Source organism: Dryobates pubescens, chromosome 3, assembly GCF_014839835.1.
Source record: "Dryobates pubescens isolate bDryPub1 chromosome 3, bDryPub1.pri, whole genome shotgun sequence".
NCBI lineage: Eukaryota > Metazoa > Chordata > Aves > Piciformes > Picidae > Dryobates > Dryobates pubescens.
In genome coordinates this window covers 17,171,748-17,199,518 of record NC_071614.1, presented here as the reverse complement: position 1 = coordinate 17,199,518, position 27,771 = coordinate 17,171,748, and the positions used below count along the sequence as shown (strand labels likewise).

Genomic DNA, 27,771 nt, shown 5'->3' with positions numbered 1-27,771 from the left:
TTCCATCACTGATGCCCTTGGTGTCTGATACAGTGGTTTACACATTGGGCTGGTGGTATTGCTTTGCAAGGGGGAATGCTGAGTTGCTCATAGTTGTCTTCACAGAATCTCACAGCATCTCCAAGGTTGGAAGAGACCTCAAAGATCATCAAGTCCAACCTGGATAGTTGCTTGTAATTGACCTACACAGAGTAATGTTGCATTAATTTTTACTTCCCATTCAGCTTAGGTTTGTTTTGTTTGTACTCAAGGGTTGAGCTTGTGTAGCCTGTTTGAAGTGTTCAGGAATGTTGCAGTAGTACAGGAACATAGGTGACTATAGGTGGCTTAGGGCAATTTTAATTTCACATCAAGTTATCTGCACTGCGGCCTGAGTTTCATGTTCCTTGGGCAGCAGCCTGGCAGCAGAGAAAGCACTGATGGACAGAGAGAGTCAAAAGATTACTTACTTTCAGAAGTGGAAGGTAAGGAGTGGATGTTATTTAGCATTTCAGATGCATCCACAGACTACCTCAGGGGCAGGAGTTGAAGAGTCCAGGGGCTTGACCATCTCTCTGCATTTAGTAGTCATGAGGAACTGTGGTCAGGAAAGGCAGAGGTGTAGGTTTGTTTGGATGAGTCAGATCTGGGTAGCCAGGTGTTTAAAGCAGAAGGATTTGGGTTCTCAGAGTCACAGAATAGTAGGGCTTGGAAAGGACCACTGAAAATTGAGTCCAACTCCCCTGCCAGAGCAGGATCACCTAGGGCAGATCACAAAGGAACAGATCCAGATAGGTCTTGAATGTCTCCAGAGAAGCAGACTCCACAGCCTTTCTGGGCAGCCTGTGCTCTGTCACCCTTACAGTAAAGAAGGTTTTCCTTATGTTGAGGTGGAACCTCCTGTGTAAACTAGTTTGTAAACATCTCAATGTTTACTGGGTGACTGTAGGAAGCCCTTTTAAAGGGACTCATTCTGGTGTTCCAACCTCTTCTTTTAGCAGATTCCTACGTAATCTTCTTGCTTATCCCATTGCAGCGTCATACCACAGGATGTGAGGGGTTGGGAGGGACCATCACATCATAAACTTTGAAGTCCCTTTGCTAAATTTGGAGGGGATTAGTATGGTCCTGGCTGTAAAAGGAATTGTTGTCTTGAATAATGTGAGAATATTTTTCCAGTTGTGCTAGTTTATAAAAGCCTTTAAGACCAAGCAGTGCTGGTTTAGTAGTGTAAGCATGCATCTTCAGATGATTATGTTGGGACCTTGTTGCTACCATTTTTCCTACTACCTTTGAAAAACCAAACTTTTATGAGTCTGTACATTGGCCTGCAGCAGGAACAATGTGGCCAGCAGGAGCAGGGAAGTCATTCTGCCTTTGTACTCAGCACTGGTCAGGCCACACCTTTAGTCCTGTGTCCAGTTCTGGGCCTCTCAGTTTAAGAAAGATGTTGAGTTGCTGGAAGGTGTCCAGAGAAGGGCAACAAAGCTGGGGAGGGGTTTGGAGCACAGCCCTGTGAAGAGAGGCTGAGGGAGCTGGGGTTGCTTAGCCTGGAGAAGAGGAGGCTCAGGGGAGACCTTCTTGTTCTCTACAACTACCTGAAGAGAGGTTGTAGCCAGGTGGAGGTTGGTCTCTCCTCCCAGGCAAGCAGCACCAGAACAAGAGGACACAGTCTCAAGCTGCACCAGGGGAGGTTTAGGCTGGAGGTGAGGAGAAAGTTCTTCCCAGCAAGGGTAATTGGCCCTTGGAATGTGTTCAGGGAGGTGGTGAAGTCACCATCACTGGAGGTATTCAAGAAAGGATTGGACATGTCACTTGAAGCCATGGTTTAGTTAGTCATGAGGTGTTAGGTAATATGTTTTACTTGATGATCTCTGAGGTCTTTCCCAACTGGGTTGATTCTATGATTAATCTCTCTGTTGGTCATTTGTGATACTTCCCTAATCAAGTACTGAGAGATGTGGTTTGACTCCATTCACAGGCCAAAGAGTGCAATGGCGTCAAGGCTCCCATTGATACCAGCAAACCTAACCCCAATGAGGTGGAGTTTGACAACCTGTACTTGGATATGAATGGTATCATTCACCCCTGTACACATCCAGAGGACAAGTAAGGCATCTCTCTCTCTCTCTCTCTCTCTCTCTCTCTCTCTCTATACACATAGGATTTGTTGGTGGCATTTCAGATGCTAAACTGAATGCTCTACATTTCAGGCCAGCACCCAAGAATGAAGACGAAATGATGGTTGCAATTTTTGAGTATATTGACAGGATCTTCAACATTGTACGGCCAAGGAGGCTTCTTTACATGGCTATAGATGGAGTAGTAAGTATTGATCTTTAGCTCTCAGTAATGGCTCTTTGTAAAATTAAACTGCAGGGACATCTGAGGCAGAAAGCTGGGGTCAGAGTGGCTGGAGAGTGGCCAGGCAGAAAGGGACCTGGGGGTACTGGTTGATAGTAGGCTGAAGATGAGCCAGCAGTCCAAGAAGGCAAATGGCATCCTGGCCTAGATCAGGAACAGTGTGGCCAGGAGGAGCAGGGAAGTCATTCTGCCCCTGTACTCAGCACTGGCCAGGTCACACCTTGAGTCCTGTGTCCAGTTCTGGGCCCCTCAGTTTAGGAAAGATGTTGAGTTGCTGGAAGGTGTCCAGAGAAGGGCAACAAAGCTGGGGAGGGGTTTGGAGCAGAAGCCCTCTGAGGAGAGGCTGAGGGAGCTGGGGTTGCTTAGCCTAGAGAAGAGGAGGCTGAGAGGAGACCTTGTTGCTGTCTGCAACTCCCTGAAGGGAGGTTGTCGCCAGGTGGGTGTTGGTCTCTTCTCCCAGACAACCAGCACCAGAACAAGAGGACACAGTCTCAAGCTGCACCAGGGGAGGTTCAGGTTGGATATTAGGAAGAAGTGCCTCCCAGTAAGAGAGATTGGCCATTGGAATGTGCTGCCCAGGGAGGTGGTGGAGTCCCCATCACTGGAGGTGTTTTAAGAAGAGACTGGATGAGGCACTTGGTGCCATGGTTTAGTTGCTTAGATGGTGTTGGATGATAGGTTGGAGTTGATGGTCTCAAAGGTCTTTTCCCACCTGGTTTATTCTATTCTATTTCTCTATCCCTGATCCTCATCTCCCTATTACATCAGGGGATCTAATGAAAGGCCTTTATTGATCCTACAGAAAGGCTGGAGAGGGACTTTGGAGGGCCCTTTCAACCCAAACCATTCTGTGATACCTTTTCTAGGCGCCACGTGCAAAAATGAATCAACAGCGGTCGAGAAGATTCAGAGCATCAAAGGAAGGCATGGAAGCTGCTGAGGAAAAGAAAAAAATAAGACAAGAGATTCTGGCAAAAGGTAGAACTGTGACCATATCTGAAGGTTTTTCAAGTGAGAGTCACCTTCTTGGGCTTGAATGCTCCAGTAAGGTTTAGAAAAGGGATGTCTTCCTTAGTAGATACCTCTGTATGACTAGGAGGAGAGGTGGCAAGCCTTTGATTTCTAAGTTAAGAACTAAGATAAAACAAAATGTTGCTTGGTGGTTCTTCTGTCTTTTGCCTGAAATGGATTTGTGTTGAGTGCTCTTAATCCCTTTAGGGGAAAACAAGAAGGAACAGAAGAGCAGGGATAAATGTAGTAGTGGGAAACTAACCAGAACTCTTCTGGAGGAAGTACAGATTTGTAGGGCTTGGTTGAAAACATTGCTGAGGCTTAAAAAGCAAGGATCAAATGAAACTGCTGCTGCACAGGAATGATGAGCTGTGAGCAAGGGTGGTTATTTGACAGTGGAAATTCTGAATTCAGAGAGGAAACCAAGTCAGTGCAGCTTACAGAGGGTGACAGTGACATGATTTGAGTGAAAGGAGTGTGTGTAGCTGAAGAGTGCAGAGTGGGCTGGAGCAATTAACTGTGGTGACTAGAAGTGGTGAATGCTGTAGCCCAAGTGAGAGAGCCATTATGTAACCTAGACAGAGATTAAAAAGGCAGGACAAAGACTTTTAACATCTTTTCCTGTAGCATTTCTAGACTATGAAGACTCTTTATGAAGCTCAGAGATGAGAGAAGTTGGTGTAACCCTGTTTGTGAGCTCAGGTGAATGGATAGTGGAAGCACAGGGGAGAATATGTAAGAAAAGAGCTTTCCAGATGTTTGATCTCATTTAGCAAGCTTAGTTTCTTTGAGATTTCTTTCAGTCTTTTGACAACAGGCAGTGCAATCACTGTTCTGAGGTAACAGCCTTTGCAAATGTACTAACACCTTACTATGAGATGGAGCTAATCTGATGGTAGGAGCTGGTTTAGTTGTTGCTGTTTTGGTTTTTTTCCACTCATTTTCAGTCAGTGTTGATTGTTACCAGGGGAGCCATCTGGGCTTTTTATCATGCAAAAATGCTTTGCATGTCCCATGCTGATTTCCTTCTGTGAAATGGTTTTGTTGCTCTAGGTGGCATTCTTCCTCCAGAAGAAGTGAAAGAGAGATTTGACAGCAACTGCATTACCCCAGTAAGTAATCTTGCACTTCAACTAGCAATTGGCAGCATCTGAATGGAGGTTTAATTTATTTCCCTTCCTTCCTCTTTGTAGGGAACTGAGTTTATGGACAATCTGGCTAAGTGTCTGCGCTATTACATCGCTGACCGCTTGAACACTGACCCAGGCTGGAAGAATTTGACAGTAAGTTGCACAGTTTTGACACTTGAGGAAAATGAAGGTGCTCTGCTAGGCTGGGTTTGGGGTATGATTGAAGAGTATAAATTTACCAGATTTGTCTCTCATCTCCTGGCACTATGCTGTGGTTAATAATGGATCAGCTGGCACCGTTCTGCCGGGGCCTCGGAGGTAACATTTCACCCTAATAACACAATCTAACAGCACCATTTGTTTTTATCTCCTTGAAGAGACCTGATAGTAGGAGCCACAATTTGATGTAATGGCAGAGAGATTTAGGACTACCTTTTCTTTGGGGGGAAAAGTGTCAAGATATATTCTGTATGTATTCTTCTCACCATTTCTTTTTCAGCTCATTTGCTGCCTCAGGTAGGCTGCATTTTTCTCCCTTGCTCCCAACAATGAATGTCAGTCAATAACAGGCAACAGAAATAATATGCAGCAGCCTTCTTGCCTTTCTGGTCTTGGAAATTCTCTCCTCCCATTCCTCAACCACTCCACTCCCAGTCAGTTTTGTTTCTGACAATCCTGTGCTCGCTCTGTACAAGAGGACAGAGCAGGCACTCCTCTCAGATACACCTACCTGGTTTATTTTCCACAAGTAAACTGCTAGAGTGGGTAAATTGGAGGGCAGTTGACTGCCTATTTGACTCCAGCAGACATCACTTTTAAAAATGCTAATCTGGGCATCAGTGTAAGGAATTGTATAATGTGGTCCTGTATTGGCCTTCCTATGTGTTCAGAAGATCCTGAAAGGAACCTGCAAAAAGCTGGGAAGGGAGCTTTTACAAGGGCTTGTAGTGATAGGATGAGAGGGAATGGATTGAAGCTTAAGGAGGGCAGATTTAGACTGGAGATTATGAAGAAAGTCTTTCCAGTGAGGGTGGTGAGACACTGGAACAGGTTGCCCAGGGAGGTTTGGATGCCCCCTCTCTGGGGATGCTCAAGGCCAGGATGGATGATGCCTTGAGCAGCCTGAGCCAGTGGAAGGTGTCCCTGCCCATGCCAGGGGTGTTGGAACTAGACATCTTTAAAGTCCTTTCCAACCCAACCCATTCTATGAATCTGTGAAGATCCAAAGGGGAGTGGGCACATGTCTGCTTTCTCTCTTAGTTCTCTGGTGGGTATTTTGCTTACCCTAGTGATAATTTATCAGGAAACTTCAAACATATTAGTTAATGACATGATTATTTTATTGGTGCTTGGATCAATATCATAGAATCAATAAGGTTGGAAGAGACCTCAAGGATCATCAAGTCCAACCTGTCACCTAAGATCTCATGACTACTAAACCATGGCACCAAGTGCCACATCCAATCCCCTCTTGAACACCTCCAGGGATGGTGACTCCACCACCTCCCTGGGCAGCACATTCCAATGGCTAACAACTCTGTCTGTGAAGAACTTTCTCCTCACCTCCAGCCTAAACTTCCCCTGGCACAGCCTGAGACTATGTCCTCTTGTTCTGGTGCTGGTATGTCAGCTTCATCTTAGAATGAAAGAGAAGCATGAAGGTCTGTTCATTGGTTCCAAACTCTTAATTTCTTCTTGAAAATGTAGTTAGAACTATAAATCAGGATTTCAAGCAGTGGTAAGTCAGACAAAACATTCAGTATATAAACTACATTAGAATAGAATAGAATTAACCAGGTTGGAAAAGACCTTTGAGATCATCAAGTCCAACCTGTCACCCCACACCATCTAATCAACTAAACCATGGCACCAAGTGCCTCATCCAGTCTCTTCTTAAACACCTCCAGTGATGGTGACTCCACCACTTCCCTAGGCAGCCCGTTCCAATGGCCATTGAAACAAACATGAGTTTGTTTGTTTGTTTTAACTGTGGCAGTATAAATTGTTTACGTAGTTCAAATGTTTTACAGGTTATTTTGTCTGATGCTAGTGCTCCTGGTGAAGGTGAACATAAAATCATGGACTACATTAGAAGGCAAAGAGGTAAAATTCATATAAACAGGAAGATTTTTGTGGTAAAATAAGATGTGGTCAGTAATAATTTCTTCTACATGAATTTGGCTGACTAAATGTGATTCTCTTTTTGTACAGCTCAACCAAACCATGATCCAAACACTCATCACTGTCTCTGTGGGGCTGATGGTGAGTTCTCTTTAACTGGCAATATGTGCTATGAAGCTTTCTTGTCCTAGGCTGCATCAAGAGGATTGTGGCCAGAAGGTCAAGAGAGTCTACTCTTCTTTGCTGTTGTCAGGCCCCACCTCAGATACTGGTGTCCCCATCATAAGAATGACATAAGGCTGTTGGAGTGAGTCCAGAGGAGGGCCTCAAGGGCTGAAGCACTTCTGCTGTGAGGATAGGCTGGGGGAGCTGAGGTTGTTCAGCCTGGTCTCTGGGGGGACCTTAGAGCTGCCTTCCAATACCCGAAGGGAACCTGCAGGAAGGACTTTTCATAAGGGTATCTAGAGACAGGACAAGGGGGAATGGTTTGAAGCTGAGGGAGAGTAGATTTAGACTGGATCTGAGGAAGAATTACAAGGGTAGTGGGACTCTGTAACAGGTCCCCCAGAGAGGATGTGGATGGCTCCTCCCTGAAGGTTGGGTTGGATGAGGCCTTGTGCAACCAAGTCTAGTTGAGAGGCATCCCTGCCCATGGCAGGAAGGTTGGAGTAGAGGATCTCTTAAGTTCCCTTCCAACCTAAGCTACTCTGTGCTTGAGCTGGACTGCAGTCTTTAGGCTTTGACTTGGTTTTGGGTCAATAATGCAGTGTGTGTGTTGGCTTTTGAAAGCTCTGTGTGCCAGGTAGCCTGTGGGGAAGCACATCTGTATGCTTGCAGTCGCTTAAGGTAGAATGTGCATTGCTTTGGAACTTCTGTGTTCTGAGAAAAAAAGCTGAATAATGAAGAATGGTTATCCTTAATTGTATTTTATTCTTCTGTTTGATAGCTGACCTGATTATGCTTGGATTAGCTACACATGAACCAAACTTCACTATCATTAGGGAAGAGTTTAAACCAAACAAACCCAGGCCGTGTGCTCTTTGCAACCAGTTGGGTCACGAGGTTAAGGACTGCCAAGGTTTGCCCAGAGAAAAACAAGGCAAGGTAAGAGTTCTGCCCTTTTCTGGATATTCTCTTTGTCTGTAAGCTTTGTGTTTTAATGAGATCCTCAAATTGTTCTTGCTGTTGGTTTTGGCTGAAACAATGCAAATTATATTACTGGAATTTCCTAGCTTTCCTCTTATGCTAATAAGTACAAACTGTAGCACATAAATATTCTGCCAGACCTAACATCCTCACTTGTGGGGTTTAGTGAGCTGTTTTCCCTGGCAAGAGAAAGTGATGAGTAACTTAACAGACACACAAAGCAGCAAAATTGATGTTGGTTGACAAAAAACTTGGCATGAGCCAGCAGTGCTCACTTGCAGCCCAGAAGGCAGCCCTGTGCTGGGCAGCATCCAAAGAAGTAAGAGCAGAAGGATGAGGGAGGTGATCCCCCCTCTGCTCTGCTCTTGTGAGACCCTGCCTGGAGTACTGTGTCCAGTTCTGGTGCCCCCAGCATAAGAAGGACATGGAACTGCTGGAGCAGGTCCAGGGGAGAGCCGTGAAGAGGATTACAGTATCACAATACAACTAAGGTTGGAAGAGACCTCGAGGATCATCAAGTCCAACCTGTCTCCACACTCCACAGACCTCATGACTAGACCATGGCACCAAGTGCCACGTCCAATCTCCTCTTGAACACATCCAGGGACGGTGACTCCACCACCTCCCTGGGCAGCACATTCCAATGGCTAATGACTCTCTCTGTGAAGAACTTTCTCCTCACCTCGAGTCTAAACCTCCCCTGGCGCAGCTTGAGACTGTGTCCCCTTGTTCTGGTGCTGGTTGCCTGGGAGAAGAGATCAACTCCTTCCTGGCCACAACCACCTTTCAGGTAGTTGTAGAGGGCAATGAGGTCACCCCTGAGCCTCCTCTTCTCCAGGCTAAACAATCCCAGCTCCCTCAGCCTCTCCTCATAGGGCTGTGCTCAAGGCCTCTCACCAGCCTTGTTGCCCTTCTCTGCACACGTTCAAGTGTCTCAATGTCCTTCTTAAATTGAGGGGCCCAGAACTGGACACAGGACTCCAGGTGTGTCCTAACCAATGCTGAGTACAGGGCAGAATGACCTCCCTGCTCCTGCTGGCCGCACTATTCCTAATACAGGCCAGGATGCCATTGGCCCTCTTGGCCACCTGGGCACACTGCTGGCTCATGTTTAGGTGGCTGTCAATCAGTACCCCCAGGTCCCTCTCTGTTTGGGAGCTCTTCAGCCACTAATTAATGGGATTAATGGGCTGAAGAACCTCCACTATGGAGACAGGCTGAGAGAATTGGGGCTGTTCAGCCTGGAAAAAAGAAGGCTGCAGGGATGCCTTATAGCAGCCTTCCAATACCTGAAGAGGGCTACAAGGAAGCTGAGGAGGGATTTTGACAAGGCCTTGTAGTGACAGAATGAGGGGGAATGGATTGAAGCTTGAGGAGAGTAAATTTAGAGCGGAGATTAGGAAGAAATTCTTCCCAGTGAGGGTGGTGAGACACTGGAACTGGTTACACAGGGAGGTCTTGGATACCTTCTCCCTGGAGGCATTCAAGGCCAGGTTAGATGAGGCCTTGAGCAACCTGTTGTAGTGGAAGATGTCCCTGCCTTTGGCAGGGGCGTTGGAACTAGATGATCTTTAAGCTCATTTCCAACCCAAACCAATCTATGAGTGTAACAGACACACAAAGCAGCGAATTGTCTGCTTGGCGTAGGAACTTTAGAAACTGAACTTATCCATCTCTTGACTCCTCAAAGGAAGCCTTTGAAATTGAGCTGGAGAAACTCAAAGGTGAGCCTGAATGTAAACTCTTTTCTTTCCTTCCAGCACGATCAGTTTGCTGACACTCTTCCTGTCTCCGAACAAGAATTCATCTTCATCCGACTGTGCGTTTTGCGAGAGGTAGGTTGAAGCAGCTCCTATCTGCTCTAGATAAATAACATTGACTGTAATACCATGTAGTTTTTTAACTCCACACATGGTGCTTTCTCCAACCCCCTTTTGTGTGTGCATTGCAGTATTTGGAAAGGGAACTCACCATGGCCAGTTTGCCTTTCACTTTTGATTTCGAAAGAAGCGTTGACGACTGGGTCTTCATGTGCTTCTTCGTGGGAAATGACTTTCTTCCTCATCTGCCATCTTTGGAGATCAGGTAGGTGACAATAGATGTGTTGTTCTCCTGCAGGTCTGCCCACTGTGGTGTAAAATGGTAGCAATCTCATGCCAGACAGAAAGGGACCTGGGGCTACTGGTTGATAGTAGGCTGAACATGAGCCAGCAGTGTGCTCAGGGGACCAGGAAAGCTAATGGCATCTTGGCCTGCATCAGGAATAGTGTGGCCAGCAGGAGCAGGGAGGTCATTCTGCCCTGTACTCAGCACTGGTTAGACCACACCTTGAATCCTGTGTCCAGTTCTGGGGCCCTCAGTTTAGGAAAGATGTTGAGTTGCTGGAAGGTGTCCAGAGAAGGGCCACAAAGCTGGGGTGGGGTCTGGAGCACAGCCCTGTGAGGAGAGGCTGAGGGAGCTGGGGTTGCTTAGGCTGGAGAAGAGGAGGCTGAAGGGAGACCTTATTGTCGTCTACAGTTACCTGAAGGGAGGTTGTAGCCAGGTGGGGGTTCGTCTCTTCTCCTAGGCAACCTGTGACAGAACAAGAGGACACAGTCTCAAGCTGCACCAGGGGAGGTTCAGGCTGGATGTTAGGAAGAAATTCTCCCCAGCAAGAGAGATTGGCCATTGGAATGTGCTGCCCAGGGAGGTGGTGGAGTCACCATCACTGGAGGTGTTTAAAAAGAGCCTGTCTGAGGCACTTGGTGCCATGGCTTTGTTGCTTAGATGGTGTTGGGTGACAGGTTGGACTTGATGATCTCTGAGGTCTTTTCCAACCTGGTTAATTCTGTGTTCTTCTTTCCCTTTGTTTTTAGGGAGGGAGCAATCGATCGCTTGGTTAACATATACAAAAACGTGGTGCACAAAACTGGGGTAAGGGGTTTGGCTTTGGTTGGCTTTTTCCTTGCTTTTCCCTTCATGATATGTGGGTGTTTGCTGCAAAAAAAAAAAAAGCTTGTTATTTTTTTCAACTCTTCTGTTCTAATTTGCAGGGCTACCTCACAGAAAGTGGCTTTGTCAACCTGCAGAGGGTCCAGATGATCATGCTCGCTGTTGGAGAAGTTGAAGACAGCATCTTCAAGAAGAGAAAAGACGATGATGTAAAATGTTCCTCTTATATGCTTGGAGTTTGGTTTGAACCCTATGCATTACTGTCAGACTGGGACACTCCTTGAAGAGAGCAAAAAAACCAAACATTACTCCTGGATGCCCTCTCCTTGGAGGTGTTCAAGGCCAGATTGGATGAGGTCTTGAGCCATCTGGTGTAGTGGAAGATGTCCCTGCCTATGGCAGGGGGCATGGACCTGGATGATCTTAAGGTCCCTTCCAACTCAAACCATTCTATAGGATGGGATGGGATAGGATAGGGTAGGATAAAGCAGGTTGGAAGAGACCTTTGAGATCATCAAGTCCAACCCATCACCCAGCACCATCTAATCAACTAAACCATAGCACCAAGCACCACATCAAGTCTTCTCCTAAACACCTCCAGAGATTGTACTCAATTGCATGCTTCCAGTTGATTTTCTTTTCCTGAGCTGCAGGACCTATTTTCCTGATCATTACCCAAGTAACAGCAAAAGGAAAACTCTGTGAGTTCTGTTACTGCCTGCAGCTGCTTCAATAGCTGCTATGAGAACTTAGTTGTTTTCAGTTTGCTGCAACCTGTGGAAGTGCAAGCCATGAGCAGGGCTGAAATGCTCTAGGTGATCCTGCTCTGGCAGGGGGCTTGGACTGGATGACCTTTGGAGGTCCCTTCCAACCCCTAACATTGAATCAGTTCCATTCTTGCATTGCAGTACCCCCTGCCATTTGAATTGTGTCCATAAATTGTCCTTTTAACGTGTCCCAGCAGTCTGTGCAGCTTTCTTGCAGGCATATTCCAGTTTGTTCATGAAGTAGAGAGCATAAAGCACCTTGTGAATGAAGGAGCAGGACTGTGTTTCCTTTCCAGTGAAAAAATGCTGTACCAGTGTTGTCTAAATCATAGAAATGTTTTGTTTATAATTGCTCTAGCCTGGAGATTTGGTGAACTGGAAAAAAACCAATGTGATGTTCAGGTTTTCAGTTTCCATGGCCCCAAGAATAAGAAATACCTCATTATATTATCTTAAAAATACCTCCCAGAGCTGTGGGGCTTTCATTACACAGCTACTTTTTTTTTAAATCCCATAAGGGGTCAAGGTAGAGTAGAAAATTTTACTGATTAGAGAGCTGGAGCACCTCTGCTATGAGGACAGACTGAGGGAGTTGGGGCTGTTCAGTCTGGAGAAGAGAAGGCTCCCAGGAGATCTAATTGTGGCCTTCCAGTATCTGAAGAGGGCTACAAGAAAGCTGGGGAGGGACTTTTGAAGGTGTCAGGGAGTGATAGGACTGGGGGGAACAGAGCAAAACTAGAAATGGGGAGATTGAGATTGGATGTTAGGAAGAAGTTGTTCCCCATGAGGGTGGTGAGAGCCTGGCACAGGTTGCCCAGGGAGGTGGTAGAAGCCTCCTGCCTGGAGGTGTTTGCAGCCAGGCTGGATGTGGCTGTGAGCAACCTGCTGTAGTGTGAGGTGTCCCTGGCCATGGCAGGGGGGTTGGAACTGGCTGATCCTTGAGGCCCCTTCCAGCCCTGACAATTCCATGATTTTATGATCCCATTTCCATTTGTATTTACAACTACAAGATTTGAGTTATGTCGTACTCGGAACACTACATGAAAACTTGGTGGCCTTCTGGTCAGTGGAGGATTATGATGAAACATTTCTCCATGAAATCTGTGGGTAGCTGACTGCTTCTGCCCTTTGTTCTCTCTTTAGGATAACTTTAAAAGACGACAGAAAGAGAAAAAAAAAAGAATGAAGGTAAGTTAATTCCTTCCACAATGCCAAAAGTAGCAAGAGTTAAAAATGTGCGCTGGAGCTTTGAGCTTTTGGCCTATCTAAACCATTTTTATTGTGAGGTTTTTTCCACCCCCCCCAGGTATTTGTAGACTGGAACTTTGAAAGAAGGAATTGCATATTAAAGGTTTCTCAAAATGGAAAGGAGGGAGAGTGGTGAATGTGCTGCTTTTTCCATGCATTGACACAAGTCTCCTCAGCCTCTTTTGACATCAGTCCAGGCTGGAGCATGATGAAATTGGGAGCAGCCTTGCAGAAAAGGACTTGGGGGCACTGGTGGGTGAGAAGCTGGACATGAACCAGCAATGTGCACTTGCAGCCCAGCAAGTCAAGGACATCCTGGGCTGCATCAAAACCAGCATGGTCAGCAGATGCAGAGAGGTGATTCTGCCTCTCTGCTCTGATGAGACCTTGCCTGGAGTACCGTGTCCAGCTATGGGACATCAGACAGACATGGACTTGCTGTAGCAGGTCCAGAGGAGGGCCACAAAGATCAGAGGGTTGAGCACCTCTTTTTGTGAAGACAGGCTGAAAGAACTGGGGCTGTTCAGCCTGGAGAAGAGAAACCTCTGGGGAGACCTTAGAGCTACATTTCACTATCTGAAGGGGACCTACAGGAAGGCTGTGGAAGATCTATTTGGAAAGGCTTGTAGTGATAGGACAAGGGGTAATGGTTTGAAATTTGAGAAGAGGAGCTTTAGATTGGATGTTAGGAACAAGTTCTTTACCATGAAGGTGGTGGAACACTGGAACAGGTTGCCCAGGGAGGTAATTGAGGCCTCATCTCTGGAGATATTCAAGGCCAGGCTCAACGAGGCTCTGAGCAGCCTGATCTAGTGGTGGATATCCCTGCTGAGTGCAGGGGGGTCAAACCAGATGACCTTTGGAGGTCCCTTCCAACCCAAACCATTGCATGAAGTCTTGCTTCCTCCAAAGCCTGCCTTTCAGCCCACACAGACAGAACATGCAGAAAATGCAGGATTAGTTTAGGTTGGGTTTAAAAGAGTGTAATAATTTGTAGGCATATTAGGGTCTCACTTGTGTCACCTTGTGTCTGGTTGGGATTGTGAAATGTAAGTAACTGAAGCTAAACTGTGTGAATTATTCCTGCTTTCCAGAGCATGCTCATCTGAAACTGGTGAGAGCACATCCCCACGCTGCTGTGGAGATTACACAGCTTTTTTTAGTAGTCTTCTCTCTGTTTATCTTTTAGAGGGATCATCCTTCTTTTATTCCTGGTGGACAATTTTCCCCTCAAGCTCTGGGAAATCGATCTAGCCCTCAGGCAATCAGTAACCCTAGACAAGCTGCCTTTGAAATGAGGATGCACGACAGACAGAATCCTGTAAGTAGATGTTCAAAGGTATTTACCCACAGAAGGAGAAATAATCACATCCTGTGTTAGCCTGGAGGCCTTTTTCTCTGTCCCATCAAGCTTGCTTGAAAAGCGAGCACCAAAAATTTGCATTTTTCAAGGAAGTGGCTTTTGCTAACCAGTTTTTGTCAGACTACTTGAATCACACTGTGTCCTTTAATGTTATGGTGCTGCTTGTTAAATAATTCTGGCAAGGCAAGTGTGAGGTGAATGCATCCCAGTCAGATATGGAGGCTCTTCTCTCCACACTGGTTTGGTCCTTATGGAGTCAGGTTTAGCAACTTCCTCAGCAGGTTTGTGAGAGACACAAATGGAGTACCTGAGCTGGAGGTCTTTTAATGGTCCCTTTGGAATACAGGCACAGCTGTCTGGGAGGAGGAGAACCTTGCATTTAGTTTTTGGAGAGGAGGAGAGGCTGAGGGAGCTGGGGTTGCCTAGCCTGGAGAAGAGAAGGCTCAGAGGAGACCTTATTGCTGTCTACAACTTCCTGAAGGGAAGTTGTAGCCAGGTGGGGGTTGGTCTCTTCTCCCAGACAACCAGCACCAGAACAAGAGGACACAGTCTCAAGCTGTGCCAGGGGAGGTTCAGGCTGGATGTTAGGAAGAAGCTCTCCATAGAAAGAGAGATTGGCCATTGGAATGTGCTGCTCAGGGAGGTGGTGGAGTCCCCATCACTGGAGGTGTTTAGGAAGAGACTGACTGAGGCACTTGGTGCTGTGGTTTAGTTGATGAGATGGTGTTGGTTGATAGGTTGGACTTGATGATCTCAAAGGTCTTTTCCAACCTGGTCTGGTCTAGTCTAGTCTATACTGAGCAACCTGATCCAGTGGAGGATGTCCCTGTTCACTGCAGGTGGGGTGGGCTTAGATGATCTTTGGAGGTGGCTTCCAACCCAAACAGTTCTATGATTCTCTGTACATTTTCCACTGTTGCTGTAAAATGAAGCTGTAACAGAAGCTGCAGGACTAGAGAAAACAGTTGCATTCCAAAATGGGAACATACCAACTGGAAATCTGTACTACAAAGGCATGTTTTATCAGTTATGCTATATTGTTTATTGCACCTTTGTTCTTCTCAAATACCACAACCTGTTTTCCTGCCTCCTGATCCAAAAACTGCCTTCTTGTATTTTGCTACTTGACTTTTATAGTTCAAGGGTTGGGTAGGTGGTGCCTTGAGTTTCTGGGGGGGACTGGCATGAGAGCAGCCCTGAAGAAAAGGACTTGGGGCTGCTGGTAGATGAGAAGCTCAACAAGAGACAGCAGTGTGCACTTGCAGCCCAGAAAGCGAATCGCATCCTGGGCTGCATCAAGAAAAGCAGAGCCAGCAGGTCAAGGGAGGTGATTCTCCCCCCTCTACTCCGCTCTGGTCAGACCACACCTGCAGTACTGCATCCAGTTCTGGAGCCTCTATTACAGGAAGGGTCTGGAGGTGCTGGAGCATGTCCAGAGAAGGGCCATGAGGATGATCAGAGGGCTGGAGCTCCTCCGCTGTGAGGACAGTCTGAGGGAGTTGGGGCTGCTCAGTCTGGAGATGAGAAGGTTCTGAGGAGACCTAATTGTGGCCTTCCAGTATCTGAAGGGGGCCTACAAGAAAGCTGGTGAGGGACTTTTTAAGGTATCAGGAAGTGATAGGACTGGGGGGAATGGAGCAAAACTGGAAATGGAAAGATTCAGATTGGATGTTAGGAAGAAGTTGTTCCCCATGAGGGTGGTGAGAGACTGGCACAGGTTGCCCAGGGAGGTGGTAGAAGCCCCATCCCTGGAGGTTTTTAAGGCCAGGCTGGCTGTAGCTCTGAGCAACCTGCTGTTGTGTGAGGTGTCCCTGTCATGGGGTTGGAACTGGCTGATCCTTGGGGCCCCTTCCAACCCTAACGATTCTCTGACTAGAAATCATGCACGTGAGTATCACAAAGCTGTTCATTTTAACTTGAATTCAACAAGCCTAATAACTCCTTTCCCCTCCCTATTTAATCTGTGATAATTCTGACCCTAGACAACTCCATCCCCAAACACCAGCTTCACTTCTGACGGCAGCCCTTCCCCGGCAGGAGGCATGAAACGGAAAGCTGAAGACAGCGACAGCGAACCGGAGCCAGAGGATAACATCAGGTGAAGCCATTTCTGTTTTGTCTTGTTTTTGTTGTTGTTGTTGTTGCTGTAGCACTTGGTTGGCAAATTGCTGCAATAGATGCAGTCTAATTAGTGCCATTTAGCTTAGAGCAGCGGTGCCTTCAGATGCTTTCCTATGATCTTTTTATCCGCCGGTAATGAATGTGGAGGGTTAGAATATTCAGCGAATTCCGGTGAGATGGGTAAGCTAGAGCTGTTAAATCTAAGTAGCCAGATTAGTATGCGTGCAGGTTTTCATCCTCCAAGCCACTGCTCCCTTTGAGACCAAGCACTAGATTGGCTAGGCAGCCACTGCTCAGCTTTGATTATGTGAGCTGCATGCTGCTGGTTTGCAGTGGAATTTTTGGAGCTGTTTAACCCATAAACTCCAGTTACCTTCACGTTAGTTCTCTTGGCTCTCACAGTAGGCTTCCCTCAGTCTTTGGATTTTTAGCAGGCCCTGGTTTTGTCTGCACTGAGGTCTTTAAATGGCTTGAGATGGCTGAAGCCTGGGTGATTAAGGGATAGGCATTTTGTGGGAATTAACTGGCAGTGAATTACCAGTGAGCCTGCATTTATCAAAGGTTTAAATCAAGCTGTCACTCTATAAGTCAAGGGTGAAGGCCCTTAGTGGCTTTTTTTTTTGTTCAAGGTTCTGCCCTGATAAATGCAACCAGTAGGTTTTTTTGTTTTTCTAGAGTCAGGGTACATATGTGGACAGGAGAAAACAGTAAGGGTTAGCTGAGGAAAATCTCATGGTGTTCAATAAGGCCGAGTGCAAGGTCCTGAACCTAGGTCAGGGCAACACTCAGTATCAACACAGGCTGGCAGAGGATGAGATTGAGAGCAGCCCTGCAGAAAAGGACTTGAGGGTGCAGGTGGATGAGAAGCTGGACATGAGCCAACAACAGGCACTTGCAGCCCAGAAGGCCAGTGGCATCCTGGGCTGCATCAAAAGAAGTGTGGCCAGCAGATGGAGAGAGGTGATTCTGCCACTCTGCTCTGTTCTGGTGAGACCTCCCTTGGAGTACTGTGTCCACCTATGGGACCCCCAACGCAAGAGGGACATGGACCTGCTCGAGCAGACTCGGAGAGGGTCACAAAGGTGGTCAGAGGGCTGGAGAACCTCTCCTGTGAAAACAGGCTGAAAGAGTTGGGGCTGTTCAGCCTGGAGAAAGGCTCTGGGGAGACCTAAGAGCCACCTTCCAGTACCTGAAGGTGGCCTACAGGAAGGCTGGGGAAGGACAGTTTAGAAGGGCTTGGAGTGATAGGATGAGAGGCAGTGGTCTGAAACTGGAGCAGGGGAGATTTAGGCTGGACATCAGGAGGAAGTTCTTGACAATGAGAGTGGTGAAATACTGGAACAGCTTGCCCAGGGATGTGGTTGAGGTCCTTTCCCTGGAGATAATCAAGATGAGATTTGATGTGTCTCTGAGCATCCTGACATAGCTCAAGGTGTCTGTACTGACTGCAGGGGGGTTGGACAAGATGACCTTTGACGGTCCCTTCCAACCCGATGCAATCTGTGAAATGTATGCAAGTGTCTATCTGCCAGGGAGCAACCAGGGTCAGATGCTCATAGGCTGCAGATGTTCTTGACTCCATCCTTTAAGGCTTCCAACACAAGTAGCTCTGTCCTTGCTTTGTCCTGGCTTTCTCAGTCTTAAAAACGTCCCTTGGTTTCTCAATTTCCTCATCCCTCATAATAATCTTCAGACTAGCTCAGGTGAGGTTTAAATAAGTATCCCTGTGCTGGGCAACTAGCTTAAACCAGATTCTGACAAGTGTCAGTTTGAGGTGGCCTCACAGGGAACCGGTGCTTCAGATTCCTTGTGGAATTTAAAGTGGCTGCAGCCTTTGTGGAAAGGGAGCTCACGTGCTCTAATCATCAATGCCAAAGCTTTGAATTGCAGAGAGTCAAGTTCTATTAAAAATAATAAAGAAATCATCAGTACGAAGAGATGATCTGATTTTAAACCAGCTTCTCTCTCAGATTGGTAGCTTGCTTTAGTTCACTTGAGTACCAAAATGCACGTGAGCTTTGCCTGTGTAAAATGCCTGCACTGGGGTGACTAGTAGGTTTCAGTTAAAAATGAATTAAGCAAACCCCACAACAAACCAACCAACAAAAAAAAAACAACCCGCCAAAACCAAACCACCCTAAAAGCAGCACAGATCACAGGATGTCAAAAACAAACACAACAAACCCCCCTAAAAGCAGCACAGATCACAGGATGTCAAAAACAAACACAACAAACCACCCTAAAACCAGCACAGATCACAGGATGTCAAAAACAAACACAACAAACCACCCTAAAACCAGCACAGATCACAGGCTCGCAGGATGTCAGGGGTTGGAAGGGACCCAAAGAGATCGTCAAGTCTAACCCCCCTGCCAGAGCAGGACCATACAATCTAGCTCAGGTCACAGAGGAATGCATTCAAATGGGCCTTGAAAGTCTCCAGAGTAGGAGACTCCACAACCTCTCTGGGCAGCCTGTTCCAGTGCTCTGTGACCCTTGCAGTAAAGAAGTTCTTCCTCATGTTGAGGTGGAACCTCCTGTGCTGCAGCTTACATCCATTGCTCCTTGTCCTGTCCCAGGGAGCAAGTGAGCAGAGCCTGTCCCCTCTCTCCTGACCCCCAGCCCTCAGCTATTTATAAACATTGATTAAATCCCCTCTAAGTCTTCTCTTTTCCAGTATAAAAAGCCCCAGGTCCCTCAGCCTCTCCTCATTAGGCACATGTTCCAGTCCTCTAATCATCCTTGTAGCCCTCTGCTGGACCCTCTCCAGCAGATCCCTGTCCCTCTTGAACTGGGGAGCCAAATAGTTCTTTGAGGAAGCCAGTTCTGAAGCATATCATGACTAAACCAAACATTAAATAAAGCTTAATCATTCCATTACTTACACTAGCTTTTTAGATGGCAGTGTCTGAGCTGAACTAGGATTTCCCTTGAGATTACATCATGTCTGTTAAGAGTAACACCTGAAAGTTTGATGTGCTCATAGCTTCTTCATTGTGGCTCAGCTGTCCTCTCAAAATGGACATGCAACACCAGGGATTGGAGCACTGCCTTATGAAGAAAGGCTGAGAGACCTTGGGCTTTTCAGTGTGGAGAGGAGAAGACTGAGAGGGGATCTAAGAAATGTCTATAAATATCTGAGGGCTGGGGGTCAGGAAGGAAGGGACAGCCTCTTCTCACTTGCATCCTGTGGTAGGATAAGGGGCAATGGATGTAAGCTGCAGCACAGGAGGTTCCATCTCAACATGAGGAAGAACTTCTTTTACAGTAAGAGTCACAGAGCCCTGGAGCAGGCTGCCCAGAGGGGTTGTGGAGTCTCCTTCTCTGGAGACTTTCCAGCCCGGTCTGGATGTGTTCCTGTGAGACCTGCACTAGATTCTATGGTCCTGCTCTGGCAGGGGGGTTGGACCTGATGATCTCCAACCCTTCCAACCCCTAAGATCCTGTGAACAGGGAACAGAGCAAATAAAACATCCAAGGAAGGAAAGTTTTGGAGTTTGTAGGCTGTGATTCATGTTGCTGCCCATGCCCACCACAGCTGTGTTCATGGAATCATAGAATGGTTTGGGTTGGAAGGAACCTTAAAGATTCCTCATGCCTTGTCACTTTTCAAGGAGCCTATGGTCTGTGCTTATTTTTATTCTTCACAGGATATTTGTGCTTGAAACGTGGCACAGTAAAGCACATTATTCACTGTTTTCCCTAACCTCCTCCAGCAGAGCCAAAGGATTCAGGTGCTTGTCAAAGATGAGCAAGAGATTGTTTTCCCCTGCCCCATCTGTAGACAGGCATAAGGGGGAGCTGTGTGCAGTGAGGATAAATGGTGTCTGAGATGACTTTTTTTGACTCTAGCATTCATCTCTGGCACTGGAGATCCCTGCATAAAAGGGAGCTTGTCCGACACGAGTCAGCAAGCACGGGGTACCTGAGGCTCAGATAATTCTGCTGGTAATCAGGGCTTGTCTGAACAGCACTGCAATACATCTAACTGCTGCTGATTGCTTATTTATTTATTTACTTACTTTTTCCTTTGAGTAGCAGGGAAACTATCCCACTTCTCTGCTTGAGAGGGGGGTTAAGGATAGAGGAATGAACTTTGCTGTGAGAAGATATTCCAGGAAGATAAAGATTTTTGGCCTAGGGCAGGTAAAACAACATAAGGAAGGAGAAGAGTATCTTTGCTTCCTGGAAGACTTAAAGAACAAAGTTGGAATGGCAGACTTGGTAGTAAATTCCTGATCAGAAAGATGAGAATCACAGAATCAGTCAGGGTTGGAAGGGACCACAAGGATCATCTAGTTCCAACCCCCCCTGCCATGGGCAGGGACACCAGGACACTGGGAGCAATACTGCTCTGAAAAATCCTGACAGCAGCAGGCATGTGTTTGAAAATCTGCTCTGCTCCTAACAAGGACTTTGGAGATGTTCCTGAGGATGGTAGCCTCACAATTTCATCTGGATTTTCTGTGATGCCAGTCATCAAATTTCCTTCCCCTGCACTTGACTGTCAGTTTTTATGCCCTCATTTAAATTGTATCCAAGTGGGAATTGAAGTAGCGAGTGACTTTGGCTCGGATTTGAATGCAGATGTGTCAGCGTGCATATATTACCATGGATTGACATCTCTTTGTGGTGGGGGTGGGTTGGTTGTTGTTTTGGGGGGTGTGGGTTTTTTTTCCCCCTGCAGGTTATGGGAGACAGGTTGGAAACAGCGCTACTACAAAAACAAATTCGATGTCGATGCATCTGACGAGAAATTCCGACGCAAGGTTGTGCAGTCCTACGTGGAAGGCCTCTGCTGGGTGCTCAGATACTATTACCAGGTACTTCAAAATGTCTCCTTTGAAACTTCAGCTGGGGACAGAGTGGTTGGAGAGCAGCCAGGCAGAAAGGGACCTGGGGGTACTGGTTGACAGTTGGCTGAATGTGAGCCAGTAGTGTGCCCAGGCAGCCAAGAAGGCCAATGGCATCCTGGCCTGCATCAGGAACAGTGTGGCCAGCAGGAGCAGGGAGGTCATTGTGCCCTGTGCTCAGCACTGGTTAGGCCACACCTGGAGTCCTGTGTCCAGTTCTGGGCTTCTCAGTTTAGGAAAGATGTTGAGCTGCTGGAAGGTGTCCAGAGAAGGGCAACAAAGCTGGGGAGGGGTCTGGAGCACAGCCCTGTGAGGAGAGGCTGAGGGAGCTGGGGTTGCTTAGCCTGGAGAAGAGGAGGCTCAGGGGAGACCACCTTGCTCTCTACAACTACCTGAAGGGAGGTTGTAGCCAGATGGGGGTTGGTCTCATCTCCTAGGCAACCAGCACCAGAACAAGAGGACACAGTCTCAAGCTGTGCCAGGGGAGGTTCAGGCTGGATGTTAGGAAGAAGCTGTTCCCAGAAAGAAAGATTGGCCATTGGAATGTGCTGCCCAGGGAGGTGGTGGAGTCACCATCACTGGAGGTGTTTAGGAAGAGTCTGGCTGAGGCTCTTGGTGCCATGGTTTAGTTGATGAGATGGTGTTGGGTGATAGGTTGGACTTGATGATCTCTGAGGTCTTTTCCAACCTGGTTAATTCTGTATTCTGTAAAGCTTTCTTTTGTGTCTGCACCCTGGTTTAGTTTAGGAAACAGTAATCATCTCTTGCTCATTTTTTCAAAGGCAGTGAGATTGCTTTTAAGCTTTCTCCAAGGCTTTTGATACTTTTCCCTGCAAGCTCCTCCTAGAGAAACTGACATGTCATGGTCTAGCTAGGTGGTTTGTGTGGTGGGTGGGGAACTGGCTGACAGGCCCTACCCAGAGGGTAGCAGGAGGGTAGCAGTAAATAATTCTCTCTCACCCTGGCAGCCAGTAACAATTGGGGTCCCCCTGGGATTGGTACTGAGCCCAGTGCTGTTCAATGTCTTCATAAATCATCTGGATGTTGGCATCAAGAGCACCCTGATGATGTTTGCACATGACACCAAAATGAGTGGGAAGGTTGACACTCCATAAAGAAGAGCCAGCCTAGCAAATATCTTTTTGAAGTTCAGTGGGGACACATGTAGTGTCTTGCACCTGGGAACACATAACCCAGGAGTGCAGCTCAGACTAGGATCCACCTGGCTGGAGAGTAGCCCTGGGAAAAGGGACCTGGGGGTCTTAGTGGATAGCAAGCAGGAGTGAACAGTGAGCTGCAGTGGCAAAGAAAGCCAACAGGATGTTGGGTGGCATCAACAACATTACCAGCAGAGATAAAGAAGTCATTGTCCCACTAAGCACTTGCCAGGCCAACCTGTAGCACTGCCTGTAGTTTTGGTCCCTGCTCTACAGAAGGTGTGGACAGGCTAGAAAGTGTCCAGAAAAGGGCCTACAGAATAATCAGAACTGGAAGCCCTGCCATGTGAGGAAAGGCTGAGAGAACTGGATTTGTTCAACTTGGAGAAGAGAAGGCTTAGGGAAGACCTCATTACCATGGACCAGTACATAAAGGATGGCTACCAGGAGGATGGAGACTCCCTTTAAACAAGGAGTCCCAAGGAAAAGGCAAGAGGTGTTTGGGACAAGTTCCTGCTGGGGAGATTCATATTGGACTCTAGAAGAAAATATTCCACCATGAGAACGGTCAGACCTTGGAATTACCTCTCAAGAGAAGCAGTAGGTTCTCCCACATTGCTCAGTTTTAAGACCCAACTTGTCAGGGTGCTGGACCATCTCATTATCAGCTGGAAAGGTCAGACCTTGGGGTCCCCTTCCAACCTGGCATTCTGTGATGCTGTGAAGATATACAGTAAGTGGGTGTCCATTCTGTTGGCCACTCAAGAGTTGAATGCAGTCTTTGTTTCCCACACACAGTCACAGCACTTTTTAGTTTATTCAGGGCTGATGCCTGCTTTTCCTGTGCAGTAGGTAGCCATGCAGAGGGAGATTGCAGATGGCTAAATAAGTGAACAAAGGGCAGAGCCTGCGAGATGCCAGCAAGAATTTGAAAGAAATAGAGTTGTCAGTCTCCCCCCTAGATTGTAATGATGTTCTATGAAGTGTATTGTGATTGAAGTAATCTGTGTCTGATTTAAATCTTTTGATAATTGAGATGTCAGATTGGCAAGAGATTAGTTAGGCATTGGGGGTTGTTGTGCCCATGGTTAATAACTAGCTCCGTGCCCTGAAGACAAAGTGAGTTAGCTCTTGTGTGTGACCTGGGAACAGAATGTGCTCAGGTTGCTGAAGTTCATCTCTCTCAGCAGGGCTTTGTCCCAGGCTGAGGCAGATCCTCTCTTGCCTCTCACCAGGGCAGAAGCAATGAGACTCAAGACAAATGGATTGCAGAAGTGATGGAAAGTTTAAATGGAAAAGCAGTGAAGTGTTTTACAGAAGCTACAAGCATAGTGACAAAAAGGAACCCAAAGCACACAGAGTCCCTTACAGCACACCCAGAAGCATCCCAGCATTTCCTTCTCCCTACCTGAGGGTATACCCAAACCCTTCAGGGCTCTTTCTTCCCTCCTCCTTTCACTGTTAGGCTAATCTCAGCTGGCCAGATCTGAGATTGCCCTTCCCCCTTCTCCTCCTGGTATTAGGCCTGGCTAGGCCTAAGAGGCCTTGAGATAACTCCCCCTCCATTACCAGATAGGGAGTATCTCCCACAGGACTAGCAAGGGAAGAAAGAGGAAGTGTGAGACCTTGGTGATAGATTTATAGGGAGCAGGACGTTATGGGTATGGAATACACAGCTTTCTGTGTCCTCTCACTGGGCTGGACATTTGTGACACCAGAGGTGTATCTTGGGTGGCAGCAGCAGGAGGCACCCAGCCCAAACTGCCACAACTGTAGAATGAAAAGAGAGTGTGTCCATGTCCCTTCCCCATTTAGGCTGGAGGTGAGGAGAAAGTTCTTCACAGAGAGAGTTGTTAGCCGTTGGGATGTGCTGCTCAGGGAGGTGGTGGAGTCACCATCCCTGGAGGTGTTCAAAAAAGGATTGGACGTGGCACTTGGTGCCATGGTTGAGTAGTCATGAGGTCTTGGGTGACAGGTTGGACTTGATGGTCTTTGAGGTCTTTTCCAACCTTATTGATTCTATGATTCTATGATAAATTAGTTGAATTTGGGATCTGATTTCCCTGTTGTGGTGGGTGTGAATGAAGTTCAAAGTTTTCAAGTCTGTTGCAGTTGATAGCAGCTCTTTTTGCTGGTGACCTGGGCACCTTTATAGGGGAAACTCCCATGATTCACAGATTGCATCAGCTTGGAAGGGACCCGCATCAGGCTTCCTAGGGCCACATGAAGTCTGGTCTTGAAGGTCTCCAGGAATGGAGACTCAACCACATTCCAGGGCAACCTGTTGTAGCCTGGAGAAGAGAAGGATCAGGGGTGACCTCATTGCCCTCTACAACTACCTGAAAGGTGGTTGTAGACAGGTAGGGGTTGGTCTCTTCTCCCAGGCAACCAGCACCAGAACAAGGGGACACAGTCTCAAGCTGTGCCAGGGGAGGTTTAGACTCGAAGTGAGGAAAAAGTTCTTCACTGAGCGAGTCATTCGTCATTGGAATGTGCTGCCCAGGGAGGTGGTGGAGTCACTGTCCCTGGAGGTGTTCAAGGGGAGATTGGACGTGGCACTTGGTGCCATGGTCTAGTCGTGAGGTCTGTTGGGACAGGTTGGACTTGATGATCCTTGGGGTCTCTTCCAACCTTAGTTATACTGTGATACTGTGGTACTATTTTACCACTTATTGTAAAGCACTGCACACAGTTCAGGGCTGCTGAAAGCAAACCGTGTCCCTGCTAACCATGGCAGGGTATATGCCAAGAACTGTGTGCCCATATGTCTCCCAAGTGTGTACATGGATTTAGCTGTAGCTGGAATGTGGCTGGAAAACTCTCAATGTGACTGCAGAAGTCTGGATTTTAAGGAAGATGTGGGGGGGCTTGAAGAAAGGGAGTTAAGGCAAAACTGAGATCATGTTGATGAAATGACCAAACTTTTTATGTTCATTTGAAGTACCTAAAGGTGGCCTACAAGAAAGCTGGGAAGGGCCTTTTTACAAGGTCTTGCAGTGATAGAATGAGAGGGAATGGATTGAAGCTGGAGGAAGGCAGATTCAGACTGGAGATCAGAAAGAAATTCTTTACAGTGAGGCTGGCAAGACACTGGAACAGATTGCCCAGGGAGGCTGTGGATGCCCCTTCCCTGGGGAGGTGTTCAAGGCCAGGTTGGATGAAGCCTTGAGCAACCTGAGCTAGTGGAGGCTGTCCCTGCCCTTGGCAGGGGGGTTGGAACTAGATGATCTTCAAGGTCCAAACTCATTCTGTAAATCTATGAATGTTGTGAAGTCATGTTTGGCTGTTATCCAAAGAAGCGTGCCTGCATTGTGTGTTCATTGCTGTGTGATTGGTGGCTGTGGCCTTGTGCAGACATCACTGTGTGCTTTTCACACTGTTCAAACTGGAGCTGTGTTTGCAGGTGCAAGTTCTGTGGCTTTAAATGTATGGGAGCTGGAAGACAGGCATACAGCACACCTAAAACCATGTGGACAAGTCCCTCTGCAACACTCACCAGCTAAGCTGGTTGAAAACCTCTTCAGTTATTGAGGTTTATGTAGGTGACTCCTTGTCCTTTGGAGTTTGTAGATGTTCTGGCTGAAGTGACTGAGGCATATAAAAGTGGTAGATGATTTCAGTTGCAAAGAAAATAGATCAGTGAGGTTAACAACAACTTCAGGCAGGATTATAGGACTCTCAAGAAAATTGAGAAGGAGTGCCGAGAAGACCTCAAGGAAAAGTTGCTGCACAGAAGATATTTTCTGGTTTAGAAGTGTTCCAAGAAAAAAACTTGATGGGAGTACACAGTTGTTTACATGTTCAGGACACAGTCTAGTTGGAGGCCTGGACTAGTGGAGTCCCTCAGAGGTTGGTACTGGGATCAGTGCTCTTCAATATATTCATCAGTGACCAGGATGAGGGCACAGAGTGCACTGTCAGCAAGGTTGCTGAAGACACCAAACTGGGAGCAGTGACCAACATCCCCTCAGGCTGTGCAAGACCTGGACAGGCTCGAGAGTTGGATGGGGAGAAGCTGAATGAAGTGCAGGGACAAGTGTAGTCTTGCATCTGGGAAAGAACAACCCCATGGGCCAGTATAGGTTGGGGACTGATCTGTTGGAGAGCGGCACAGGGGAAAGAGACCTGGTGGACAGAAGGATGATCATGAGCCAAGCGATGTGCCCTCGTGGCCAAGAAGGTCAATGGCATCCTGGGGTGGATTAGAAGGGCTGTGGTTAGTAGGTCAAGAGAGGTTCTCCTGCCCCTCTGCTCTGCCCTGGTGAGGCCACATCTGGAACATTGTGTCCAGTTCTAGGCCCCTCAGTTCAAGAAGGACCTCAGGGAATTGCTTGAAAAGAGTCCAGCACAGAGCCACAAAGATGCTGAAGGCAGTGGAATATCTCCATTGTGAGGAAAGGCTGAGGGAGCTGGGGCTCACTAGCTTGGAGCAGAGGAGACTGAAGGGTGACCTCATTCATGTGTATGAAGATGTGAAGGGCAGTGTTGGGAGGATGGAGCCAGGCTCTGCTGGGTGATGCCCAATGACAGGACAAGGGGCAATGAGTACAAGCTGGAGCAGAGGTTCCGTGTGAATATAGGGAAAAACTTTTTCAGTGTGAGTGTGACAGAGCCCTGGAGCAGGCTGCCCAGAGAGGTTGTGGAGTCTCCTTCCCTAGTGGCGTTCAAAACCCACCTGGGTGCACTCCTGTGGGACCTACTCTGCTCTGGCAGGGGGGTTGGACTGGATGACCTTTCAAAGACCCTTCCAACCCTGAACATTCTGTGATCCTGTGATGTTTAGGCTTTGCTGTTTTGCTTCCTATTCAGATTACTCAAGAAAGCAGCAAATCTCTCTCTAGACCTTCTGAAAATTGCATTGCAGACTTAAAATACTTGGGAAAGAACCCCAAAAGTGAGATACTTGCACATGCTGCTGTTTGTTCTTGAACTGCAGAGCGATGTGTAAGCAAGGTGCTGTAACCTGCAGTACCTGGGCAGTCTGTATCAGTGTGGAGCAGCAATCAGATGGACTTCAGCCCATAGGGAAGTTAGATTGGGAAGCTGTTGGGCTGGGGTGATTAAAAAGCTTGTAATGCAGAGCATGTTCAGTGGGGAGGACATCTGTTTGGAGGGGGGGAAGGAGGGGAAGAAACAAAACAAGAAAGTCAAAAAAACCCCAGATGAAATGAATCCACCTGGCTTTTGAAAAATACTGAAACCATCTGAAGAATTGCATCTAATAATTACAGTCTCTGTAATTTTATACCAAAAATATCACTGGAGGAGCCTCATTGACATTTACTTGTTCAACATTGGAAGTCAAAATAGGAGGGTTTTGTTTCAAGTGGTACTGCTAAGAAAAATAGCTGAGGAGGGGAAAGCTTGACTTAGACCTTCCAGAGCCACATTTCCTTTACCAAGTGCATTGTGTTCTGATGTGTTTTGAGTTTACTTTATTTTCTCCTTTTGGAGGGTTATTTTGCCTCTTTCAAGTGAAGGCACTTTAGATTTCCCAACATTCAAGACAGAAGAATAAGAGAGGGGAAAAGCAAAATGCTACTCAAAGCTTGTATTTGTGTTGATACTGAATGGAGAAGT

General features: G+C 47.1%; 1 protein-coding gene across 1 annotated transcript in view; it reads left to right on the top strand.

The window, feature by feature from the left end:
• XRN2 (5'-3' exoribonuclease 2) overlaps positions 1–27,771 on the top strand; it is a 66,666-nt gene that overhangs the window by 6,622 nt on the left and 32,273 nt on the right. Inside the window, exons 2-17 of the mRNA XM_009905217.2 lie at positions 1,961–2,088; positions 2,193–2,304; positions 3,210–3,321; positions 4,408–4,466; positions 4,548–4,637; positions 6,515–6,587; positions 6,696–6,746; positions 7,552–7,709; positions 9,512–9,586; positions 9,703–9,836; positions 10,607–10,664; positions 10,784–10,891; positions 12,593–12,637; positions 13,887–14,018; positions 16,043–16,158; positions 20,869–21,004. Of these exons, the coding sequence (XP_009903519.1) occupies positions 1,961–2,088; positions 2,193–2,304; positions 3,210–3,321; positions 4,408–4,466; positions 4,548–4,637; positions 6,515–6,587; positions 6,696–6,746; positions 7,552–7,709; positions 9,512–9,586; positions 9,703–9,836; positions 10,607–10,664; positions 10,784–10,891; positions 12,593–12,637; positions 13,887–14,018; positions 16,043–16,158; positions 20,869–21,004 (1,587 nt within the window). The remainder of the gene's footprint in view (positions 1–1,960; positions 2,089–2,192; positions 2,305–3,209; positions 3,322–4,407; positions 4,467–4,547; positions 4,638–6,514; positions 6,588–6,695; positions 6,747–7,551; positions 7,710–9,511; positions 9,587–9,702; positions 9,837–10,606; positions 10,665–10,783; positions 10,892–12,592; positions 12,638–13,886; positions 14,019–16,042; positions 16,159–20,868; positions 21,005–27,771) is intronic.